At 41.1% G+C, this 24,588-nt stretch overlaps 1 protein-coding gene across 1 annotated transcript in view; it reads left to right on the forward strand.

Moving 5' to 3' along the window:
• The window catches only part of TRDN (triadin), a 427,364-nt gene that overhangs the window by 128,550 nt on the left and 274,226 nt on the right, over positions 1 to 24,588 (forward strand). Inside the window, exons 7-10 of the mRNA XM_083174940.1 lie at positions 13,697 to 13,756; positions 15,231 to 15,284; positions 18,445 to 18,501; positions 21,250 to 21,300. Coding sequence (XP_083031066.1) covers positions 13,697 to 13,756; positions 15,231 to 15,284; positions 18,445 to 18,501; positions 21,250 to 21,300 — 222 coding nt within the window. The remainder of the gene's footprint in view (positions 1 to 13,696; positions 13,757 to 15,230; positions 15,285 to 18,444; positions 18,502 to 21,249; positions 21,301 to 24,588) is intronic.

Genomic DNA, 24,588 nt, shown 5'->3' on the forward strand with positions numbered 1-24,588 from the left:
AAAGGGAATGAGGAAAGAGCAAGCAACAGAGTGGAGGGGAAACAGTTGAGATAGAGAGGGAAAGGGGGCTTAGAGGGAGAAAGGGGGTGAGGGGAGGAGGGAAGAAAGGCATGGAAAGAGGGGGGCTAAGGCAGTGGGTTTAAAGGGCAAACAGAGAGGATGCAGAGTAGGGGATTGGAAGGGTTATGACATGCATATTCCCCCAATCTTACCCACCATCAGCACCGGGTCACCCTGTTCACCAATGCCGGCAGTGTACATTGGCAGCTGCAGCTCCCCTGTGCTCTGGGTCTCCTGTCAAAGGCATATGTGTCTATCCCCATTCATGGACTCTTGGAAGAGGCGCAGGCAGCCACCTCTCTACTGTGTTCCTGGTCTCCACTGCTGAAAGTAGACTGTTTCGTTGCGGTTAGGCTCTGTGATCGAGGACTGCCAATACCCTTCAGCGAAGCCTTAAATCCTGCAAGGTTTATGGACTCCCTTAAGTCACATACTACAGCTCAGATATATACCAGGGACCATATGATTATCTAATCATGAAGCAAACCAATAACCAGTGGGACTCCAATCACTAAGTATAAAGCCTCTCTTGTCCTTATCAATGCACTTTATTTATTTATTTAAAATTGTTTGAATGTCTATTATACTTGCTGCTAGATAAATATTAAATATTACCTTTAAATATTGAATATCAGTTTAATAAAGATACTATTGTACTACCCAATTGATCCACATTTTTCCACCACCTTCTTTTCCATTTTACACTGGATAATAGTCCCTTCCAAAATACTAGTCTCCCCAATATTGATGAGGTGAAATGCATTTCCATGGGAAGAGTGAGTAGATATATAATGGGAAAATAAAAGAATTAGAGATATTCTGGGTGCACACTGGGAATTGTTATGTGATCGGAGTCACATAACAACTAAATTGATTTCATATTGAAAATTTTAGAAATCCTTTTACTCGATTAGTTGAACAAAACAATTTCCAGTGTGCACCCAGAATATCTCTAATTATTTTATTTTCCCATTATACATGTTCATAAATTTATAGATAAGGGTAGCACCACAACTGCTGAAAAGTTGGAAAGAAATAGCACAGAAGAAATAGTGTGGAAAAACTGAATAATAATAAAAATATTCACAAAAGCAAAGGGAATAATATGTGATCCGCACAAAGGAGCACTCAGTGCAGAATAGACAAACACTTCCTCTGAAGAGTGAGTAGACCCTGATTTATATCTAAGCTTGATTTTGATTTTGTTTCTTACCTTCCTAATAAACTTGAAGTTTAAAAATAAACGATGAACATTTGGTGACAGAAAAACTGATTAGCATCAGTATACACTACTTTAATGTTAGATGGCATGGATTTATTTCTCTTTGGTTATATACTGTGATAGTACAAACTATTTATTTATTTATTTATTTACAGTTTCTTATATAGCGCAGCAGATTCCGTTGCGCTTTACAATAGTAGACAGTGATAAAACAAACTGGGTAACAACAGACAGATTTGGGGGTTAGAGGGCCCTGCTGCAAGCTTACAATCTATAGCGATATTGGAGGGAAACAGACTAAAATGATTTCATTGCATTGTAGATTTTGTAAGATTTAATTCCTCGCCACAACTTAGCAACTCGATCTAATAACATATGACTGTATACAGTAAAAATAAATGCTATACTGTATATTGCATAACCTATACTAAATAATGAAAATATGGTTGTCAATGATATCACTGAATGACATTTATCTGAGGAACACTGCTGTCTCACTGTAGATGATTTTGGAACAATGTCATAGTGTAACAGCAAGTTAACCTCAGTTTGCTATGATATGATGTCATTAGAGTCTGCCCATATGGCCAGTCACTTATAAGACCTAACTGACATCAGCAGGAGAACATGATATACAATCTCAGTCTAAACCCCTCACAAATGTCACTGTAGGCATGATCCCTGTAACAGTAACCAACTACAGCTGTTCTCATCAATCAGGAGTTCCCAGAGGGAAATGACAGTGACACAAATTTGGAAATGAAGTATCTCTCTCTTTAAATTTGGCACATCTATGAATGTGATGGCATTCTCAAGTTTTCACTGTTGTCAAACCACTTGCACCCAGTAAACAAGGAAAGGAATGTGTAGGAATGTAATATGTTAATGAACTTTTATTAACTTAAGTGATGTCTATAGTATGCAAAACCACGCAGTCTAAAATCTGCTAAGTGTTCACGTATTGTGCACAATCAATTCAAGACATTGAAAGCCACACAGTAGGAAGTTGCTCATAATTTAACGTATTTTCTACACAGCCTGAAAACTCCCTTACCTTATAAACATACATAGATGGAACATGATACTCTGCGATAAATAGTGAGATTGAGCACCTGTTGCACAGCATGCCAATTCTCTAACCCACTTTTAACTTTGCCACACTCCGAGGGTTACATTCTGAAGTAGGCAGGATAAGTACCGTACAATCCAGCACATTCTCTTCACTTCATGAGGTGCCAGATCCTACCATTTGTCTAATTATATCATTTACCATCTCTGCACTGATTGTATTACCTGTTTCCAGGAGCATAAACACAGCTTCCTTTTTTCTCCTAACCGTCTGATTTCAAATCCAAACTCTTATTTATATAACAGCTTGTGTTCCAGCTATCTCTCTGATTCATATTCCGCTGTGCAAAAGTCTATTATTTTCTCTATTCCGAATTTTCAAACTTTGCTTTTGCTTTTGAAATGCTACAAATCTGCAAAAGGTGTCATTTTCTCCAAATTCTACTCCAGCCTTTCTTCCACAAATACATATGCCACCTGATAAATCTGAATTGGCTGAAAGAGCTGTTTTAATAATCTCATGTGCAGGGCAGGCGACAGGGGGGGTCAAAGGGGACACCTGTACCGGGCCTCAAGCTTGTGAGGGGCCCCAAGGTTCTGAGGTGCTCAGGGACTGTAAGCATAGCTGGCGCAGTGCAGTGCCTATCAATGGGGTATGGGTAAAATCCGGAATCGGATAAGACACCGGAATGCCGGACTGGACATCAAACTCTGCATTCCGGAGCTTGTAGTATCCGGTCCGGGGGTGTCCTGTCCGGGGGTGCTCCATCTGATGAGGCTGCTCTCGCACCTGGCACCTGGGAGAGGAGAGGGGGGAGAATACAGCCTCACTGCATGGTCCGGGGGTGTAATAAAAACTGGAACGGTCCAGACCACACGGGGAGGCTGTAATCTCCCCTTCCCCATGTCCCTGGTGTGAGCAATCTCAGGCATCCCCCCGGACAAGACACCCCCCGCATGGGACACCCCTCGGACCAGACACTATAAGCTCCGGAATGCAGAGTTTGATGTCTGGTCCGGCGTTCCGGTGTCTTATCCGGGTCCGGTTTTTACTTAGTCCCCTATCAATGGTTTATAAAAGCAACCCCCTGGTTCCTGTAAGGGTACTTACTCTGACCCTCCTCCGGTATTAGTGGATATTAATTATGTTTCGGTACTCTTTACCTAGATGGGCGCCCGCGATTGAAATCGCGGGCGTCGGGGGTAAAAATCGCGGTCATCGCGGGTAAATCGCGGGTACATAAAAATCTGCTACCCGCGATGACCGCGATTTTCCCATAGGGAACAATGTTAAAAAGGCTGATTGAGCGCGATTTTCATGGAAAATGCCTCAATGTCCGCGATTTGGCCATAGGAATCAATGTTAAATGGGCCACAGAGCCCAAATAGGCACAATTAACCCTTAAAATGTCCCCCCAAATTTTTTACGCCACCCCACGATCCACGCCAACCCGAAGCGTGGCGAGCGCAGCGAGCCCGCGAGGGGCGGCGGTACGCGTCCTCCGACCTTTTCATGCCCTACTATCCACTAGGGCGTGGAGTGAGAATAGAATAGTGTGGCGAGCGCAGCGTGGCGAGCCCCGCGAGGGGACGCGGATACCTTCACAGGTAAACGCGTCCCCTCGCGGGCTTCACAGGTGTCCGCGTCGCCACCGACACCTGTAAAGCCCGCGAGGGGACGCGTATAACTGTGAAGGTATCCGCTGCGCTCGCCACGCTTCGGGCTCGGTGGCTCGCTGCGCTCGCCACACTATTCTATTCTCACTCCACGCCCTAGTGGATAGTAGGGCATGAAAAGGTCGGAGGACGCGTACCGCCGCCGCTCGCCACGCTTCGGGTTGGCGTGGATCGTGGTGTGGCGTTAAAAATTTGGGGGGACATTTAAGGGTTAATTGTGCTTATTTGGGCTCTGTGGCCCATTTAACATTGATTCCTATGGCCAAATCGGGTCCATTGAGGCATTGAACAGTAAAATCGTGTCCATCGGGCCTTTTAACATTGATTCCTATGGCAAATCGGGAGCATCGCGTCGCGGGCATCGCGGGTACATTTATGGCCGGCCGCGACGCAACCGACACGATTTCCATGTTTAACATGGGTTTCAATGGGAAATCGCGGGCATCGCGTCGGTCGCGTCGCGGCCAGACATAAATGTACCCGCGATCACCACGACGGGCGCCCATCTAGGTAAAGAGTACCTATGTTTCTTTTGTAACAATTAAAAAACACATTCAATATGCAGCATTCTAAAAATGTTTTTCTCAAGGGGGCAGGGTTAGGAGGCCAGAGATATCAGTGTACCGGGCCCCAAGATTTCTGTTGCCGGCCCTGCTCATGTGTGCAAAGTGTGCAGCAAGGCAAAAATGCATAGCTCACAACTGTCCTGATTGTCACTGGACAGTCCCATTTTTTGGGAGAACCTCTCACTTGTTGCTTCTCTTAGCAAAACGATGGTGAATAGTTACGGTGCGCATGTGCACAGGGTCGGTTTGCGGTGAGAGAGGGAAACGGGTATGCCAGCAGCTCAACCCACAGTGGCAAAAATAGGGTTAGGCCAATGATAATGGCACTATCGGTGATGGCCATGCCCCTTTCCATCTGGGGAAAAACCCCTTTTGAAGATTTCCTGGACTCAAAAGTTGGGAGGTTTTGCAGATATGTCATTTCATGCTGTGACTGTAGTCTCATCAAATAGCCCCTCCCAACGCATCAGATCCATACTGTACAAAGCAACTCTTTTGCTCCAAGTGTTTTATTTGCACAGATAAAAAAACTGGAATTGACAAATATGCATTGCTAGCATACACAGGGCCTGATTTGGACCTGACTATAGGTATGTGTCTGCATCCAGGGGCATTGAGGGAGGGAGCTGGGCACTGGGAAGAAAGATGACAGGCTCCAACCATAGCACAGCCTCTCTCCACAGCTCAGCACATGCTGCTCAGTGCCTTGTTCTGAGCAGCCCGGAGATAGACAGCTGCAGTGGCAGCCTGCCGTCTCTCTCCCTCTCATTTTATCAATGGATTCAATGGCTGTTTTCTTAAGAGTATCTCATTCTTGGGGCTCGTACTGATGTTTTTGAATCACCCAAAAATATTTTTTTATTCCAACCACAAGGCCTTGAAATATCTTGGCTTGGTAGGATTGCAGCTTTTAAAATGTCAATATTACCAAGAAAAATGTACATATTTCGTGTGATTCCATATCTACTACCACAGAAAACCATTAACCAAATTCACTCTATAATTTTTAAATATATTTGGAAGAAACCACCACCACATAGCATATAAGAGATTAACTAAACTACAGAAACACGGGGGGCCTAGAAGTCCCCGACTTAAAGAAATACCAACTAGCTTGCTTAGTGGCCCAAATTAACAACGTCTTTACCTGAAGGCAAAAAACAGTGGGTGGATCTGGAAAGTCAGTTATTCTCCCATACATCTCTAATTGATCTCCTCTAAACAGAGACCCTTTTCATACACTAATATACGCGCTATTTCTTATTCCCTCTCTGCATGGGACACACTTTCCCTTCCCAAAATCTCTCTCTGAATTAGTGCCGAATATAAACCTTACTAACTGCATACCCTGTGGTATTGTTTCTATCACCACATTAGTAGATGGAGTTTCCACAACCCCCTTTACTTCTCTTCAGCTTCAATTTAACCTACCAGATAAGGAACTATTCTCCTATGGTTGGATTGTTCATTAGCTGAGGGGTGTATTAAGATCATCTGGCCCGATACTGTCCCCCCCCCCCTAAAGTACTAACAAAACTAGCTATGGATAACTCTAAGGGATCAATAAGCTTTTGGTATTCCGAATCGCAAGCTGATGACTCGGAGGATAATTCCCCCATACAAATAAAATGGGAAGGGAACATGGCGTGCTCTATCTCCCGCCACCAATGGGAAAAATTCTGCCTTGCATCATATGAGATATCTAAATGTAGCAATCACTTAGAAATGCATTTCAAACTGTTACATGACCTATATTTTACCCCTGCGAAACTGCATAGAATCTGGCCCTCAATCTCTGACCTTTGTTGGAGAAATTGCAAAGAGATTGGAGACACCTACCACACCTTCTGGGGCATTTAAAAAATAAGACAACTCTGAAAGGGAGTCTTCGATCTTGCTTCCAAAGTCCTTGGAGTCCTAATTCACAAATCCCCATTTCTGGCGTTGATTCACGTCTACCCACCAGACATTCCCAAATGTTACATATTAGGCCATTTTTTTCATAGCCACCCGGGCCGCAATAGCCCAAGACTGGAAAACCTTTCTCCTCCCCTATTTTGCAAAATTATCAAGAAAATCCACCACTCATTCCAAATGGAAACAATGGGTCTACCTTCTTCCCCCAAACCTTCTTCCCCAGTTGCGACATGTTGGCAGGAATATATAACTTCGACAGAAGGGGCAACCCTATTATTTGATATGGCCTAATTTACTGAAGAATCTTATTGTTGGCTTTGTTCACTACTTTCTCTAATGTGCTATTACTATGGCTTATTATGTTTATGCTGTTTATATTTAAACTGATGTATGTTGGATTATACCCAATCCCCCCCCCCCCCCCTCTTTATTCTGTACCCCTTTCCTCTTCCATGTGTAATGGAACAAAGCCTTTAATAAAAAATATTTTGGAAAGAAAGAAAAATAGAATTGCTTGGCTGACAAGTACTGGGCCTAGTATTGATGACACTTAGCTGAGAGTAGAAATGTGCACAGACCCCTGTGTTTTGATTTGTCATGTGTTGGTTTTGCAAAACCACCCTCAAGTGTTTTGTGTTGTGGTTTTGTATCTGGGTTTCTTAATATCAAAACAGGTAAAATCATGTAAAGTAACTTGTACCTGTTTTTGTTCCTATAGAATTTTTGACATCAATTATGTTAATTTCCAGTCAATTTTTCCCACATTGCCATACAATGTCCTGAGTAAAATGGAACCTGTAGTCACAAGGGACCTACCTACAATCCAATGCCAAGATTTCAAACATAAGGAATAACCCCGCCCTGGGCCATGAAAACTAATTAAGCAGTTTCTCCTTCACTATCCGCTCATGGTGTCTCCAGTCATGGACCCATAGTGACCATGCTATTTGCATTGGTCTCAGTAAATTTTTGTTTTTCAGGAAAATGGGTACTACTTGTAAAATTCAGTAATAGAAGTTATTTCGCCTAACATTGATGCGCTCAAGACTCTATTTAGAAACAGCCCTTCAGCAAAATGAACAAGCCTGGAGATCTATTTGTGTATCACAGGCAGGTACTTTACTGAAGCCATATTTCTGCATACTGAAGGCTATTTCCATTCTATATTCTGCATGTCTATCTTTGTCAGTGTGTACAGTATGTTTGTATTGGATGCTTGTTTGTTGAGATTTAGATGGCAGGTCTGAGAACAGATACTGGGCTTCGGGTGAAAGGCACTGTGGAGTCTATGTACTAAGCCTTAGGCAGAGATAAAGTACCAGCCACTCTGCTCCTAACTGCTATATTACAGGCTGCGTTTGAAAAATTACAGTAAGAAACAGGTTGGCTGGTACTTTATCTCCAGCACTTTATGTCTGTCCAAATCGTATAGAGAGAGCCATTTGCAAATACATAATTATAATTATATTAGACGTTGTGATTCTTATAAACAGAGGAAAGTTAAATAAAAGACAAAGTTGAAGAAGTGTCAAGCCTCCTAAATAGTATATAGGTGGAGAAGTTACCAATAAAAACTAGTCATTTTCAGCCTATCATTTTATAGTATATACTTTATAAATGCCATTTAGTAGCTGATATGTTGCAATGGGCAACATATCAACTTCTTGTTAAGGGAGCTTGATTCATATCTACCAAATAATGGATTAGCCCTCAGACTTTCCTTAAAGGATCTTATCCATGGTGCTGACCTGGATACAGTACTTGACCTATTTTCATGCCTTTACCTATCATTTTGCCCCTTCTTACTGTATGTCACAGCACTATAATGCATTTTCAGAGAAAGAGAACATTTCTTGAGATTAATGTGGAGGTAAAAGTTCAGAGTTGCCCAAAGCAACCAATCAGCTTCTACTGTTGCTATCAACTACATTCTATAAAAGGATAGCAAGAAGCTTATTGGTTAAAATTGTTAACTTCTCCCACTGTCCTTTTTAATGTTTGACACAGATCCCTTTATAAGTGACATCTGTCAAACATTAGGTGATTCCCCAAAATTATTACCAGAACTAGCCCTTTATGCCTAGACTGGTTTTGGAAAATTTGAGGACACAAAGTGCATGAAGCACTTGGAAAACAACAAGCACTAGCATGCCCTGCACCCAGGGTCCATTGCCACCCACTATGCACCTGTTAAAAATATTAAAGTAGCCACAATACACACACACACACATAGACTCATACATATATATTTTAAATATTTATTGAAAAAAGTATCCCAAACACAACCTTTGTTTGCCACTATATTATTTACAAAATCCATTCTGGAGGCCCTCTTTGGTACAGTTAGCATCAGGGCTATTTTTGTGCAGGCTCTAGCAGGAACTGTGGCCCTTATTCTAGTTCACTCTTTCTGACAAAATATTTCTTAGATGGACAAAACCATGTGCACTGCAGGTGAGGCAGGTGTTACTTGTGCAGAGATAATTAGATTTGTGTGGGGTTTTACACCTGCCTCACCTGCAGTGCAAATGGTTTTGTCCATCTAAGAAATATTTTGTCAGAAAGAGTGAACTAGAATAAGGGCCACAGTTCCTGCTGGAGCCTACACAAAAATAGCCCTGGTTAGCATCAACTTCCTGGCTTGTTAAAAAAAATACACAAACGTATAAAATATCAATTCAAGACCCTTTCTGGAAAACTGGACGTGCACTCATTGGGAACAGCCATGCTCTAACCAATCACAGTGAACACTTGAAAACTTCTGCTTAATAAATTTGGTATTTTATATACTTGTAATGAGGAAACTTGAAGATGGATATTTAAGCTAAAAACTTTTTTTTTGCCCATTTAACCTTAGTTTTTGCAAATACACAAGTAAATTTATCTCCATGTTATTTATGCAAATAATTATTTCATTTAAATATAAATTCTAAAGTATGGTTGAATAGCATAATAACAATTATCTACCAGAATAATAATATGATATTTGCAATCAGTTTACAGCAACTAGCTCTGCTGTACTTAAATAATAATTTTAGTAGAGCCATAATGTATGTCTCAAAGCATTGCTCTGGCAGAACATGCGAATAAAGAGCTGTGAGAATATGTTCAGACTGAATAAAATCAAGACCAGTTAATGCTATGCCAACAAGGTCTGTCTGTGTTGCTGAACATTATTATTAGCAGTGGTGAAAGCCAACAGCTGAAGTAGCACATTCTTGTAGCCTGATTCAGTATGTTCAAAATGATTAGCAGCTTTGGAACATATGAGCTCAAGCCCTGGGCAACATTGCATTATGTCTAACAAATGTATACACTGTACTGATTATTGGTCTATAAAATCAAAATATGACATGAATTTTGACATACAGTATGAGATGTTTCATACACATTATATTTTTCTTGTTTTTCTTGTATTTAAATCATTTTATGAACAGTAACTAGACAACTACTAGCAAAATAGGATTTCAACTTTTTTTTATAGAAATATGTTCAATAGGAAAATAGAGCAATGTGATGATCTATATGTTAGTGTTACATTATGAATATCTGTATATATAATTAACTTATACAAAAAATGCTAATAATATCTGGCTAAACTTGCACACGGTTTGTTCAACATAAATACAATTCAATTATTCAAATTAAAAAAGTGGTATTCACTTACCAATATCAACAAATCACTACTACTGTCCCTTATTTATTTGCTGAATTACAGAAATGTGACAATTTTTTTGTGGAATCAGTGCTTGAAGTGGGCGGTATACACCGGTATGGCAAACCGGCACTTCTTTGAGTACTCATTTTTAAAATTGCACACAGCCCCCCACTGGATGCCGCCAATGCCCTCCCTACTGTCTTCTGTGTCCTGAATCCTGCGCTACCCAGTTGGGACACAAAGCATGTCTTTCCGCCACTATTTTCAAGTCTCCTTGTCCTGCTGGAGTCTGGACCCTGCTGGACTGCGAGCCAATAGGAGCTTGCGGTCCAGCAGCCAATCAGGAGTTGCATTGGTGGCTGCAAGACCACAAGCTCCTATTGGCTCATGGTCCAGCGGGATATTGAAAATAGCAGCGCAACAACCCAGTCCCTTAGCATCCTAGCGTAGCCGTGGGCAATGGGCAGCATTGAGCTGATGGGGACTGCTTGAAGTTATTATAGCGGCTAGGGTAGCAGTGGGCTAATGGCTACAATTTGAGTCCCCCTTGGCAATGCACAATTTGAGTCCCCCTTGGCAACGAGCAATTTGAGTCCCCCTTGGCAACAAGCAATTTGAGTCCCCCTTGACAATGATCAATTTGAGTCTCCCTTGGTAACAAGCAATATGAGTCCCCCTTGGAAATGAGCAATTGCAGTCTTACTTGACAACAAGCAATTTCAGTCCCCTTTGGCAAGGAACTATTTTAGTCCACCTTGGCTACTAGCAATTTCAGTCCCCCATGGCATCGAGCATGAAGCCCCTGGCTTTATGTGTAATGGGTATTACAAAGTTCGCTAAAATGTGCAATGGGCATTACAGTGTGTGGTATAATGTGTAATGCCATGCCCCTTTGTGATGCCATGCCTCCTTTCCATTAGGCTATGCCCCCTTTCTGGAGAGCGCCTTCGGTGCAGGCATCACTAATTTCTTTACTTTTCCATAACCCTACTTTTAAATGTTCACTGGGTGGAACAGGAAAGTAAGCAAAGTGCAGGTGATACAATCTCTAATTATCCACCAATTAGGTTGGAAACTTTTGCAAAAAAAAAAAGGAATTCTGCCAGAAGATTCCTAGGGGAAAATTTACCAAAGGTCAGCTTGTGGTTATTCTCAAAACTGATCGACCCCCCCCCCCCTCATTTTCAATGGTGTTTATGTATAAAAGCCAGCTGTGTTTCGCATACAGTATAGGGTTTCAGCTTCAATTGAAACATCATGCCGGAATCAGTTACGGTATAAATGTCATAGGTTTCATTTCAAAACAAAAAACAAAAACCATATAGAAGTTCAAAAATAACAACAAACCCATTGAATCACTACACAGATCACTATGACCTGTAAAAGCTTTGTTAAAATCAAATAAAGTGTTTAAAAGTAAGAAACAATATTGTGTGGGGTCCCCCACTCTCCTAAGAAATAGCCCAGGACCTCTCAGCCTCATCTGATACTCTGGGGGAAATCAATATGGAGTCATCTGGTTTGACATTAAGGGGGAAATGTAATAGGATAAGAGATTAAGAAAGTGAGAGATTTGGTAAGAAACCTCCAGTTTTTTTTAAAGCGGCAATCATTTACACTGCAAATCCAGTTTGATTTTGAAGTGTAAATGATTGCCACTTTTTAATCTCACTTTTTGAATCTCTCATCCTATTACATTTCCCCCTAAGTGTTCTTAGATCAATTTTTTGGTCCAAACAGCAAAATCTGCGGTTATCTGGTTCCCAGTGTCTGGCCCCATTTTCTACTGGGGAATGATAAAAAAAATGATTGAACAGCTTTAAACCTACAACTAGTTGATAGAATAATATTTTATAGGGTGAACACTAGAAACTGTCAAGCTTAAATTTAGATTGAGTGACTACTCACACTTCAACACAAAGGAATTTCATTACAATTATTATATATTCTGTGTAATCATAGACAAAGCTTTGCCTTGTGAAACATTAATGTATAAGCATAGGCTTTTCACAACAAAACATTGTAATATACTATAAAACCAGGATTTCCTCTTTATTTAAAGAGAAATCTGATCTTAGAAATTTCACAGTAATGATGCACCCTATAACATCTTTGTCAATTACTAAATATATAGATGATATGTTTGACTTCACGATTCAGAAATGTACTTATTGTAACTGTATCAAACATTTAACAATGATTAGCATACTTTTTAAAAATATGTTGTTAAATATTTGCTTTGTTCCAAAATTGCCTATAATATGTTGTATACTGTATATTATTGGCAGAATTTGGGCTTAAAGGTCCCAGTTCTACTGCTAGTGGCACAGCAAAATGTATTGTATTCATTACAATCGTATGCATTACAATTAATTGTATTTACAAACCAATTTCTGAATAAAAGTAAAAGTTGGAATTTCTGTTTATCCAGTATTTATTAATAACATTGATAACACTAATTTCACGTATTGTTTGGTGTAAAATAGCAGTCATGTAAAACACACATACTGTAGATTCATGATACGATGGGGGGGGGGGGGGGGGGGCAATACTAGCTGGGACATTTCCACTTGAAAACCCAAAGTGACCTGATTCTGATCAAATCGGAAAGCCAAAATTTATGCGTGTTTGTATTGCTAGAAAACCAAACTGTTCATCCCTATTTTAACAGGAATATTGTACATCTGTAACATGAAATATTGCAATGTATTACTCAAAATTATCACTATATTTTTTTTACTCTTTCTAATAAGATATTTGTCAATTATAATCTGATAGGCAACACTAGCCTACCTTCTGAAGGTATTAATAGCCTGATTATACATATAAAACACTATTCAAGCAATTATTTTTTCTTTCTGCAGATAGGCAATAGAATACAATTTTTAGCATTACAACTTTCACAAAATAGATTTTATCGAATTTTGCTTTTTGTGATGTGTAAGATTGGACCTTAAGGCAAAATTGTTTCCAAAATTACAACACTGACTTAATCACTTAATTTATCATTTTATTGAAATTCTTAATTCCCTTGAAATTAGATATTTTTTTCCTTTATAACATGGTATCTATAAAAAAAAACCTAAAATATAAATTTGATAACAGAAACTACTTTGATTCAGAGTTTCCCAAACACTATCCTCAAGGCACCCTAATGGTCCAGGTTTTAAGTACATCCATGCTTGACCACAAATAACTTAATTAGTATCTTAGTCAGTTTGATTTAACCATCTGTGCTGAGCCATCTGTATTTTTAAAACCTGGAACATTGTGGTGTTTTGAGGACGGTTTTTGGAAACCTCTGTTGAATTTGTTGAGTGGTTCATATAGTCTACCAATCACAATGTCTACTTGTGTTTCTTTTTTATGTGCATATTTTTATTGGATGCTGGAAACTTGTGAGTATAGAGTGATCAGTTTTATATGTCACATCACTAAGTTTAGTGATATATATAGTTCTAATAAGATTCATCATTTGGAAGTTTCTGTGTATTTAAGTGTAATGAATGGTTTTGTCTTCTAATGCAGAGATTCAAAGACAAAAGACTAAAATACAAGTTGAGACTGTGAAGAAAACTCCCTCCAAAGGTAATACATTCATTGTAATTACCTGACATTTATTTCTAGATTAATTAATTAAATGTGTCAACATGTTGAAATGAAAAAATAATATATTGGTACATAAAATTGTCACAGATGCAAGAAATAACTAGATAGTATGACATACTCTACAAGATGAGAAATTAATCTAGATCCAACCAATAGAGTAGTGGTGTACTGCTCCATGGTTATGCACAGTGTAGCCTTACCAATAATAAAAACAATAGTAAATTTATGACACTAAAGCCCCGTACACACGGGGGAGATATATTGCTCAGCAATATATTGCTCAGCAATATATTGCTAGCAATATTTTGCTGAGCAATATATTGCTCAGTGTCTCCTTTTCATCAGCGACCAGAGATGGTTGCTGATGAAAGGGAACCTCTGCCGGACGGTGCCGCAGAGGTAATCAGCGATTAGAATGGGGCTGAAAATGGGAGCGCGCACCCGGTGATTTATTGTTGGGGCACACTCCCATCACTGGCAATATGCTCGCCAATGACCATATTCCCAGCGATTTCAGCCCCATATCGCCCCCGTGTGTACACAGCTATACAGGGAGAAATTTACTAAGATGGGAATTAGACTTCACATGTGATGTTGCTATGGGCAACCAATCAGAATCTACGACTTATTTATTTAGCACCCTCCAGAAGATAGTAGACAGGATCTGATTGGTTGCCCAGAGCAACATCACATGTGAAGTCTACTTCATAGCTCCACAGTATCTTTAAATAGTTTAATCTTTAATTAACAGCACTTTCCTTAATTCCACATGTCTAACAGCTAATCATCTTCCCACCCTCCAGCACTACCTCATCTCCCACAATTTCAGTATCTATTGATGGCACTACTATCTCCTCTAGACCCCAAGACCGCTGTCTTGGAGAAATCCTTGACTAACATATATATAACCTATATATAAAAAGTCTTTATGAAGTAGCACTCACAATACAGGATAACATTTGCTGGTGCCCTCAGGATCCAATAAAAACGGTCCCAAACATCACTGTTGTCAGGCAGCACTCAGCATAATAATTTCACCAAGATGCAAAAAATGTAGATCAATGTTTCGAATATGTTTACTTGTCTTCAGGATCCTGAAGATGAATAAACATATACAAAACATTTATTTACATTTCTGCATCTTGGCGAAATTATTATGCTGAGTGCTGCCTGACAGCAGATATATACTGTGTGTGTGTGTGTATGTGTATATATATATATATATATATATATATATACAGTATATATATATATATATATATATATATATATATATATATATATATATATATATATATATATATATAAAAGAGAGAGAGAGAACACACAGCAATCAGCAGTGTAGTAAACTCAATCTCCTTAATACATAAATGATTATCAGAGTCCCGACTAGCAAATGAATATTCAATTACCAAATACTGTCCTTATTTTATAAGTAATTGTATCATTTCAGCTGTAACAGAGAAACCTAAGAAGGAAAAGGCTGAAAAGAAAGCTCCGACCAAAGGTTAGTGTCCAGCATTAGAAAGAAAGATTGAATAGTTTAAATTCACCCATCAATTTGTAAAATAGGTACTTGTGTATTAATACGGTGCCCCCGATATTAAGTCGCACGATTTTTAATCGCATCGCATGCCATCGCATGCCATCCACCCGATGCACAGCGATGTGATTTAAGCCCCCTATACGATTTTAAATTGTATAAGCACCCTAATGGGTGCTTATAAGCACCTTAATGGGTGCTTACAATGTTAAATGCACCCCCACGCCACCACCAGTATGAACGCCAACCCGAAGCGTGGCAAGCGCAGCGAACCCGCAAGGGGCGGCGGTTCGCATCCTCCGACCTTTTCTTACCCCCACTATCCACGTCAGCGTGGAGTTGATTTTATATAGTGTAGCGAGCTCAGCGAGCCTCCGAGCCCGAAGCGTGGCAAGCGCAGCGACCCCCGCGAGGGGCCGCTTATTACTTTACATGTATTATGCGGCTGCTCACCACGCTCCAGACTCGGTGGCTCACTGCGCTCGCCACACTATAAAAAATCAACTCCACGCCGACGTGGATATTGGGGGTATAAAAAGGTTGGAGGATGCATACCGCCGCCCCTCGCGGGCTCACTGCACTCGCCACGCTTCGGGTTCACGTTCATAGTGGGGGTGCATTTAACATTGTAAGCCCCCATTAGGGTGCGTATACAATTTAAAATCGCATTGCATCGCATTGTATGGCATTGTATGCCATATACAATGCTATACAATTTTAACATTGTATGACATCGGGGGAAATCTCGTCGCATTGCATCCTATCGCATGCCTTATGGTCTGCGATGTGATGGGCACCGTGATAGTACACAAGTACCGTAAAATATTATGTTTTTAAAGAATAACAATACAAGTGTGTATTTTTACACATTGCTTTATAAGGAAGAATGTAGTTTCAACTTTCTTGTTGACTGAATGAATCTGTTTACCATTTTTAATGCGCCTGCCTCTTTCAATTTGTTCATCGGAGCAGCAACATCCATTTGCCTCTTTCCAATTTTTAGATTGTAACCCAGATATGTCATTATATTGTCAGGAAATTGTATTTGTGAGATGCACACCTAATGCTAGGAAACTACTCATATGTTATGGAAGTACGGTAAATAATGATTCTTTGTGCAAGTTGGTATTTGAAGCAACACGAGTTGTTATGGAAATTATGTTCTACTGTAGGCAAGGTTCAGGAGGAATGAGCTTTTTTGTGCTTTGGAACAAGATACTGTAATAATGAGAAAGGTGGACATTGCCTAAGCCAGTGGTAGCTAACCCTAGCCCTCGAGAGCTACCAACAGTTCACATTTTCCAGACAACCTAGCTGCTGCACAGCTGCACTCATTAATCACTGACACATTTTAAAAGATCCACAGATGGATCTAATTAGGTCACTTGTGATTCTGTGAGGAGACCTGCAAAACATGCACTGTTGGTAGCTCTCGAGGACTAGGGTTGGCTACCCCAGGTCTAAGCCTTGGACCTTTGTCTTATTTGATTACCATAGGAACAGCTAGAGAATATGTAACAAATTGCACATTCAAAATCGCATCCAGATGTTTTCTTATTAAAAACATCAAAATCGCAAATGAATCATAAAACAAATAGACCTGGTCCAGGCTGATGAGTTTGACAGAACCATTCACCAATCAGTGAGATCTGTGCATGGTTCTGTCCAAAAAGGTGTTCTAAAGTAAAATATATTTTTTTCAAAGCGTCCTACAAGTCCCAGCATGCAGGTGGTTTATGGGCCCATTTGTTCTTGTAGTTGTACTGTGAAAACAATTTACAATAAAAGACACACACACACATAGAAAAGTAAAAGTTTAATATACACACAAACACACATGCACACATACTGACCATACCACGATCCAACAACGGAGAGACTCCTCCCTGTGACTTCAGCCACACAGATTTCCATCACGGGGACTCCACTCAGCCCTAATTGGCTCCAAGCATTTTCATGGAGATGCCTACAGCCAATCACTCCTCCATTGAGCCCTGGACACAATTTCCTGCTTACAACCTCCGAAGCCAATGCAAGGATAGTATCAGATGGGCATGTTATAGCTCACGGACGTCTAAGTTGACAGATTGTAGGTCAACAGCAAATGGTCTACACTCATAAGGTCAACCGTGGCAAAATGCCGACTTGAAAAAAGTTGACACAGGAAAAGTTTAGCATAAATTTTACCCATTATTTTGTGTAAATCTTGACACCAATTAGTGTACCATGTTCCCTTGCATGGCTCACTTCACTCGCCATGGTTTGGATGCTTTACTGTTCCCAATCAGAGTCCACATGAAGTATGAAAACGTAAGAAAATCATGGAAAAACTCAAATTAACATTTCTATGTCGACCTGTTGCTTGTGTTGACTTTTTGTAAATGTTAACAATGTTAACCTTTTGGTGCCAACCCAGACAGTGTTTTTCAGGCGTCCAGATACCATTTTGGATACAATTCCCTACATATAACGCATTTCGTTCTGACTCACTAATGACAGGTAGCTGCTGAAGGGCTTCTTTGGTGGAGCATGGCCCGAATGCTGTATTTATTTAGCCTTAGTAATGGAATATTTTTGACAATTAATATTATAAATCACACCCCTTAATTGTAATTTTAATAGATAGTTTTTCCAGAAGTTTAATTTCGGAAATAAGGCTGCAATCATCTTTGATACTAGTATATGAAAATTAACCTTTTGTGTATATTTTTTCTTGTCTGCAGCACCACTGCACTGCAAACTACAAGTCCCATTATGCCTTGCCACAGTTTTGCTATTGGGAAATGCTAAAACTATGGCAAGGCATGCTGGGATGTGTTGTTTCACAACAGCTGGAGGGTCACAGATTGGACATGCCAGCTTTAGACTATCCAAACAGGCACCCCCCTGCAGTCTGTGTGGGCTGATCTTAATAGCATATATGACTCAGCCCCCTTTGTGATTTTTCATCTGAGGTTTACATACAAATTCAGCCAATAATAACTCTGCACAAAAACAATATAAATGTATTTGCTCCCCTTGCATGACAACATGGCTTGTTTGCTTTGTTAGCTTTAGTTACAAACATGAATCAGGTTCATTGTCAAATGTACATTGCTTATTTGTATGTACTATGTCATTTCAGCTGTAACAACTGAAAAACCTAAGAAAGAGAAGACTGAAAAGAAAGCTCCAACCAAAGGTTAGTGCCCAGCATTAGGAAGAGAGACTGAAATGTTTAAAACCATTAAGTTAGATATTATACAGGATATGGGGTGCCATCAAGGGGAGGATTGTCAGGACTTTTGTCCTGGTTCCAGACAGAGAGACATTTGGATGGCAGTGGTGGTGTACTTCATTGCTTAGACAGCAGGCAGTCACTTTCTACAGTCTGGCAGCATTTGAAATGTAGCCAACAAGAACTCACAGTCTGACAGCCAATCGGGAATGGGTGCTCCTGATTGGGTACTGGTCTGTGTGAACCTTATTAGCTAGTGGAGGGAGCCACATTTGAAATGCCTTAGATATGCTGTCAGGGAGCCTGTGTGTAGTGGGAGGGAGCTGAGTCTCAATATACAGTACAATGTCATTTGGTTTCTTAGCAACCAGCAGCCACACCCATGCAAGGGAGAGAGCAGGCATCTCCTGCGGGATGCGGTCATTTGGTCTACTGCATTATGGTAGACAGTCATTAGGTCGAATCCATTAGGTCGACATGCTAAAAGGTCGACATGACTCTAGGTCGACATGGGAAAAGGTCGACATGATTCTAATTCGAAAGGTCATTAGTTCGACAGGTCATTAGTTCGACAAGGTCATTAGTTCGAAATTGTCTATGTCGACATTCACAAGGTCGACATGGAGTTTTTCACTGTTTTTTGAGCCAACATGTGCCGACAGGCGGTATTTCATGCCCTACCATCCACTAGGGCGTGGTGGGAGAATAAAATAGTGTGCCGAGCGTAGCGAGGCACCGTGCCCGACGCATAGCGAGCGCAGCGAGCGATGCGAGGGGATGCAGTGCACTTTAAACTGTGTCCATGTCGGCTGTGTTGACATTCAGGTAAAAAAACCAGTGAAAAACCCCATGTCGACCTTGTGAATGTCGACATAGACAATGTCGAACTAATGACCTTGTCGAACTAATGACCTGTCGAACTAATGACCTTTCGACCTAGAATCATGTCGACCTTTTCCCATGTCGACCTAGAATCATGTCGACCTTTTAGCATGTCGACCTAATGGATTCGACCTAATGACTTTCTACCATAATGCAATAGACCAAATGATCCCAACCCTCTCCTGCATAGCCACCTCATCAGTCATCCCCCTGTAGACTCTCTGAGCCATACTTCCCAATAACTGAGGTTTCTCCCAGTGGCACTCACCACCTTGGGGCAGAAGACACTGACAACTGGTGCAGTATATACAGTACATGCATGAAGGAAGGAGTGCATTGCAAGTGTAGAAACTTTGGTGAGCAACTCTGAGCTCACTAGTAACTGTATAATTGAATGTCTGACACTTATGCTTATTTTCAAGATCAATTCAAACATTTTTTTACCCTGTTCACACACTAGATATAAAGTAGATATAGTCATTGCATGCTATTCATTGCTGTACAAATGAAGCACTACAAGAGTCAGCAAGCCTCTTCAGCCCTCATTCTGATCCATATGCTCTCCTGTGCAGTTATGCTCATGTGCATGCTCCATTTGCGAGCAGGCACGGCAAATTGATTGGGTAGCGGCCCAGTGTTTCATGAGCATCTCTATGCTAATGCAGTTGTGACACAGGCGTGGGCAGCTGACATCAGTGGATGTAAGCTGCCTGCCCTCTTCCCATAGAGGGGCGCCGCAGATCTAAGACACTCTCTGTAGCGCTAGAGAAATCATTTGATGTTCGCAATAATCAAATTATTTTTGCCCCGCACGCAATCTGCAAATGGATGTTTATGCAAACCATCCATTCGCATGCGTGCAGGGATATTCACGGTGCGTGCGGCAGAGGGATCTTCACGTGTGAGGCGTTTTGCTGTGAATTTCGCAGCTTTACTGATAAATCAAAATGAGGACCTTTATGTACTGCACCAGCCTGCCCTTTTGTGTGTTGTTCCCAATGTTTTGGGAAGAGGTAGAAAGGTAGCAGCTACAAGTCTAAGCCATGCTTTAACATGTAAACCCATAAGAGCCATTTACTTTAAGGACAGCAGATGTATTGTGTACTGTCTGTAAAAGGACACCACAGAACTAATTGCGTTAGTTCCTTTCTCCTGTGATGTGATATGCATTCTCTACTACTAATTTGAATTAAATTGTTAGTGCAAATAATGTGAATAAGAAAATGACTAATAATGAAACATGGTTTATTGGTGGGAGGGTCAGACTTTCAATTGGAATCAACTGTGAATAGGTACAGTATGTTATACAGTATGACCCAGGTTTGCTGGGAACAAATCAGGCCATGTACAGTATCTTGGTCTCTTGAACATTGTGTTTTAGACACCAAAGTGTCAAGGTTTCAGAGGGTGGAGGCCACAAAGGGGACCAATAAGAAAAGGAAGCAGCTGCATTAACTATTCTGCAACTACAACCCTGGCACAGTATGGGGAGCATTCTGGGAGTCTTTTAAGAGCTGCATAACTATTTGCTGTGTGTCAGGATTAGGTCTGTGCTTGGCAGCAGCCACGGAGGGTTGGAGCTGTCCTGTACTATGTAAAAAAAAAAAAATATATATATATATATATATATATATATATATATATATATATTTATTTATATCTATATTGTATACTGTATGTATTTCATGTGAATCTGGCGATTGCAATGTATTTTATATAAAGCTGGATTTGTAGAAAATACATTGAAATAGATTATTATTATTATTATTATTATTTCCATTATTTAAGTATAAAATTTAAATGTAAAATAATCTTGCTGTCCTATTCCAGAAATTCCAAAAGAACAGAAGAAAAAGGCTGAAAAGAAAGCCCCAGAAAAAGGTGGGCTTTTATTTCTAAAAATGAAATTGTGTGTTTTGTCATTTGTTTGTTAGCTCGCCACACTTCGGGTTCGCATTGATACTGGGGTGGCGTTAACAATGGAGGGGGCATTTCACATAGTAATCACCCATCAGGGTGGGTGTGCAATTAAAAATCGGGTCTGGGGACTTCCGGCACGCGGCGTATCCAAGATGGCCGCATCTTAATAGAGCTCCGCTCATCAGGGAGCAATCCGGCCCCATCCGAGCCTCCACGCTGCACTGCTGGGCACCAAACACCAACCCAGAGATCCCTGGAACTCGGGGAACCGATCGATCCGAATCTTGGGACGCGGAGGGGCCTGGAAAACCCCCACCCAGCGCCGGAGTCCGGCCTGTGTTCAGGCCGCCTCGTGACAGGGAGACCGACCTGTGCTGCTGAGGTCTGCCCACCTGCCCGCCTTACCCGACACCCAGAGACTGGCAGATCAGGGGCTGTGCTTGCACACCCCCTGACAGGTAACATCCCTGTCTTTGCCCCACCATCACCGGAGCGGCACCTAACTCCCGCAATACCCCACTGAACCTTGCTGAACAATTGTCTAGATACGGTCCGCAAGGACCCCCCCGGCTCCCCCTCCTATATAGATTTCTGCGAAGACCCTGCATTACCACGGCTGGAGGAACGAACTGTGCCCCTGACCCCCCCTGGTAACCCCTCCAGTTAAACCAATCTTCCTGGGTTTGGACACAGACACCATATCTACTGCCCACACGTGGGCCCTCATACTACTTTCTGACCCCCCTCCTCCTGCACCTGAATGGGAGAGCAGTGAACCTGCATTAAAAACAAACAGCCCTCAATACCCCCTGTGTTCTATTCCTCCAAGACTCACTCCCAGTATTGGATACTCGGCAGGGGACAGGACGTGCTCTTTGTGACTTATATTCCATCTGTTGCACCAAACTCTGCTCCCCAATTCGGACCAGCTTCTTGCCCCCCACCACGCCCAATACCCATCCTAGGTAACCTTACCAAGGACCCCCCTCCTACTTGGAACTTGGCTGCAGCAACTAACCCCCAAAGAAGATACGATATTGGTGGCCCCACTCCTGGCTATTGGGAAGATTTACAGTAACTAATAGCTCTAATGGTTCTTGCTATATATGCCTCTTGACTACTCTCTTCTAGCATTCCTGTAGTCTGTGTGTTGCAAATTCTTGTGCTCAATTATATGTAATTGTGGTACACGCTGACAGCCTAGGACACATTAAGCCGATACCTGGAAATTCACAGCCTGGGCCACACTCTCTGGAGAAATAGGCGATTGTTCTGCACTGTTTTGTATTGTTTCTAAGGAATACATAGGTTACATGCTTGGTATATAAGATGCATACCGCCACCTTGTGGCATCTGACAGTACTATTTTAAATCCAATAATTTGTTTCATATACCTTGTAGAAAAGACTGTAATATTGGTAATTGTTATACCTAGCAGACCGAGATATCTTATCATAATTCTTTTACTGAATCTAGCTTTACTTTACTTACAGTAACCTTGGGAACAAACATAGATAAAATACCTACATAGATATAGGATGTGATATGTAAGAACTACATAATTCTAGGCAGGAGAAAGCGCTCATGGACCCTACTCTGAAGATGTGAGATATACACTCTACCCTTATATTCCTATTCTTTCCTTTAAATTGCACGGGCAAACCTATACACCTACTCTAGCAACTCAAAAATCCAGCTACTATTACTTTAGAATTGTCTACACTCGACATAGATAGTAAAGTGTGAGATTCGGAGCACCAAGATTATTATAGTCATAACTGACACAGACCGTAACATTCAGTCCTGAATCTTACACGACTCCTCACGCTTTTTACTCATCTCCTAATAGATTTGGTTAATGGACAGGTTTCTGTCCCCATCACGTTCACTCCCAACCATATCGCTTGGTGAGGAGACAATGAGACGCAACAGAACTACAAAACAGCCGCCTTCGACACCCCAATCGTCACAATCTTCCTCAAACACGACCCCTCCTCCAGATGGGGATATTTTCTCAGATAGTCAATCGGGTCCTTCCTCTACAGCTCAGGAAATCTTAGCGGTCCTGATGCCACACATTGACAAAAAAATGGAGGAATTCAAGGCCTCTTTTCAGTCTACGATTAGGGAGGTTGCCTCTAATACGTCTCGCATAGCGGACCTCGAGCAGAGGGTAAGCGATGCAGAAGATACTGTCAACAATATACAATCCTCCTCTGATAACACCTCCATGATGATCCAAGAACTCCAGGATAAAGTTGAGGACCTGGAAAATAGAAACCGGAGGAATAACCTCCGGTTTATAGGCATACCCGAAAATATTAAACCCAATATGTTATCTGACTATCTATCCTCTAAACTACTGCTAGCCCTAGAGTTGCTGGATTCTGTAGATTTGCCCCATAGCACACAGAATAGGTCAAGAAAAAACAGACCCTAACTCGCGCCCCAGACCAGTAATAGCACGCTACCTTGATTTTAGAACAAAAGAGGCGATACTAAGGGCATACAAAAAAATGGAGCAACTCATAATAGATGGCGTAAGCATACTAATTTTCCAGGACTTTTCCGTTGCAGTAGCTCAGAAACGGAAAGCATTCTCCACTGTGTGCAAATTTTTGGTAGACTCCCATAGGAGATTTGCCCTACTCTACCCAGCTAAGTTGCGGGTAACGGATAACGGACGCACTTTGTTGTTCGATGACCCAGAAGCTGCAAAAGCACACTTCATACCATCTGGTGGTTCTCCAAACGCACTAGCGAATACCTAGACAATTGGTCCTCCTCACTTTCTTTGTTATATTGTAATTGAATATTCTTTCTCTAGGCTAGAATATTGCAAATGTTAAAAATGTTAATCTTCATTTTATTTTTAAATTCTATGTCATTGTTACTCTATACTTACCTGGTCAGCTCTGACGACCTGGTCAGGGCTCACCAACATGTTTTGGTTGGAAAAAATTGGAAAATGTTGTCAAAGCTTTATCTAATTCATGTTTGTTATAACTGCATCATCATTGCTGTTCAGAATTCATGGTTGTTTATACAGATGACCACACTACGGCCCCTCACTCGCTGGGATGAGGGCCCGTTGAATACATTTTGTCCCTTGTATGTGAGCATCGCCAGGGTTGGAATAGGATGACGACACAGGCCCAAATGACTCTACCGTACTCACCCCCACCCCATTCTATTAATGTGCTGTCCTGGAATGTTTGTGGCTTGAATTCCCCAATTAAAAGAAGGAGA

The sequence above is a fragment of the Crinia signifera genome, chromosome 3 (assembly GCF_055691185.1).
Source record: "Crinia signifera chromosome 3, ASM5569118v1, whole genome shotgun sequence".
NCBI classification, from domain to species: Eukaryota; Metazoa; Chordata; class Amphibia; order Anura; family Myobatrachidae; genus Crinia; species Crinia signifera.